The sequence below is a fragment of the Tupaia chinensis genome, unplaced genomic scaffold (genome assembly GCF_000334495.1).
Source record: "Tupaia chinensis unplaced genomic scaffold, TupChi_1.0 Scaffold000332_1, whole genome shotgun sequence".
Lineage (NCBI taxonomy): Eukaryota > Metazoa > Chordata > Mammalia > Scandentia > Tupaiidae > Tupaia > Tupaia belangeri.
In genome coordinates, this window is record NW_006159826.1 from 2,772,859 (window position 1) to 2,774,804 (window position 1,946).

The 1,946-nt window shown below is 60.6% G+C and overlaps 1 protein-coding gene across 3 annotated transcripts in view; it reads right to left on the minus strand.

Annotated features, from left to right (window-relative positions):
- MLPH (melanophilin) overlaps window positions 1-1,946 on the minus strand; it is a 52,683-nt gene that overhangs the window by 21,998 nt on the left and 28,739 nt on the right. For all 3 annotated transcript variants that reach the window (XR_335062.3, XM_006151965.3, XM_027773228.1), the window contains one exon: window positions 1,419-1,605. Coding sequence is in view for 2 of the 3 variants with exons in the window: in XM_006151965.3 (XP_006152027.1) it covers window positions 1,419-1,605 (187 nt within the window). In the remaining variant the exon portion in view is untranslated. The remainder of the gene's footprint in view (window positions 1-1,418; window positions 1,606-1,946) is intronic.

Sequence of the window (1,946 nt, forward strand, 5' to 3'; positions counted from 1 at the left end):
TTGGGGCCAGCAGATGGCATAATGGCTACATCACTGGGCTCCTACATAGTTGACAACAGTCTGAGTCCTGGACCTGGTGGCTTAAACTCACGCCGGGCGCGTGCGCATGTGTGCATGGCCAAGATTCCAAGAGGAGGATGGAAGAAGAGGTTGTGACGTGGCCATCCCCCCGGGGGTGGCTTCTTGCTTTCTATCTCTGTCTCTCTCTGTCTTTCCGGTGAGCACATGCACCCTACAGCAAATTTCTCTCTTAAAAAAATTAAAAAAATAAAAAGCAAGGATGCTGCCATATTCCCTCCTTGCCACATTCACCTTGAGGTACTTCCTATCTTTTAAGAGACAGTGGTTCGGGACCAGCAGTTAGCGTAATGGCTATGTCACTGGACTCCCATGTAGTCGACCGTGGTTCGCATCCCAGACCTGGTGGCTTAAGCTCAAGCCAGGTACGTGTGTGTGCGTGCCCAATATCCTGAGAGGATAATGGAGAAGGAATTGTAGTGTGGCCATCCCCCCTGGGGGGTGATTTCTCACTTTCTCTGTCTCTCTCTGTCTGGTGAGCACATGCGCCCTATAGCAAAAACCTCTTCAAAAAAACAAAACAAAACAAAACAAAAAAAGAGACAGTGGTTCATGGAAAAAGTGAGAGCCGAGGAAAGGGCCAGTGAGCGGGGCTTCAAGGCCACAGCTGCACAGCTGCCCGCCTCCAAGGGCGCCCCAGCCTCTCCCACCCCGCCTCCTCTGTCCAGGTATCAGGAGAGCAGTGGTGGGGCAGGGTGGTGGCACAGGGGATGTGGCCTGGTTGACGCAGGTTCATTTTTTTCACTTCTTTGGGGGGTGGTAAAGTCCCGCCTTCCCACAAAGTCTCCAGGGTCTGAATCAGCGAGGATCCCGAGTTAGGGTCACCACGGTATGATGGAAAAGGAGGACGGAGGTGCAGATGGCCCGCACTCCCCAGAGCGTGCTGACTATAGGCGGCTGGGGAGGCCCTCGGGAGGCCCTTGGGGAGGCAGTGTTTTTCTTCAAAGCTCCGGTGAAGGTGAGGGGTGCCTGACCTCCGGAGCCAGTGTACGCACGCCCCGGGGCGCAGACAATGGCTTCGGTGATCTCATCTCCAAGCGAAGCCGCCTGACGGCAGGGAGCTGAGCTGACGTGGGCGCTCGGCACTCCCAGGCCTCCCGACCAAGAGCAGTGGGCAGTGGCCGGGGGCAGTGCTGGACCTGGTGACCAGTATGGGCCGTTGGGTGACCAGGGGCTCCCAGTCATTTTGGGAAACCCACATGTCCTGACCCCGTGGCAGCAACTGTGGGCCGCATGGCCGCCGAGTCTGACGCGTTTCTGAGTCATAGGGCAGCCATGGCGTCTGCACCAATCACGGGGGTGGGCCCCTCCTCCCCACAGCCCCTGGCCAGAGCACCCACCTGGTGTAGCAGGGGTCCCCAGTGTCATCCTGAGGGGGTCTCCAGGTGGGCAGGGCTCAGCACGGGTGCCTCGTCCGGGAGGCAGGAGGCTGTCGGGCCGCTCTCCTGGGCCAGGGTGGTGCCCCTCGGCCCTGGCACCCACCTCGTCCTCGTCCTCGTCCTCTGAGCAGGGCTCATCTACGATGGACTGAGCACAGGGCCCGTGGGCCTCAGCGGGTCCGACTGGGGCAGCCCCGACTGGGGGACAGCCCCGGGAGTGCAGTCTTGCTGGTCCAAGTCCTTGCAGAGCACTGGACACGCACCCTCTCTGCTCCTGGTAACCCAGCCCTCCTAACCTCGGACCGTGCCCCAGCACCCACGGTCCGTCCTGCAGCTCCGTCTGTCCTGCGGGTTTAGCCATTGCAGGGATTGGACAAAGCCCAGGGGGGCTCGGGCTCACCCCGACCAAAGCCCCGGGGAGATAGCCTTTCTGGCGGGGCGTGTCTTCAGTCCTTGGAGGCTGGGGCGGGCCGCCTGGGGCGGGGGGGG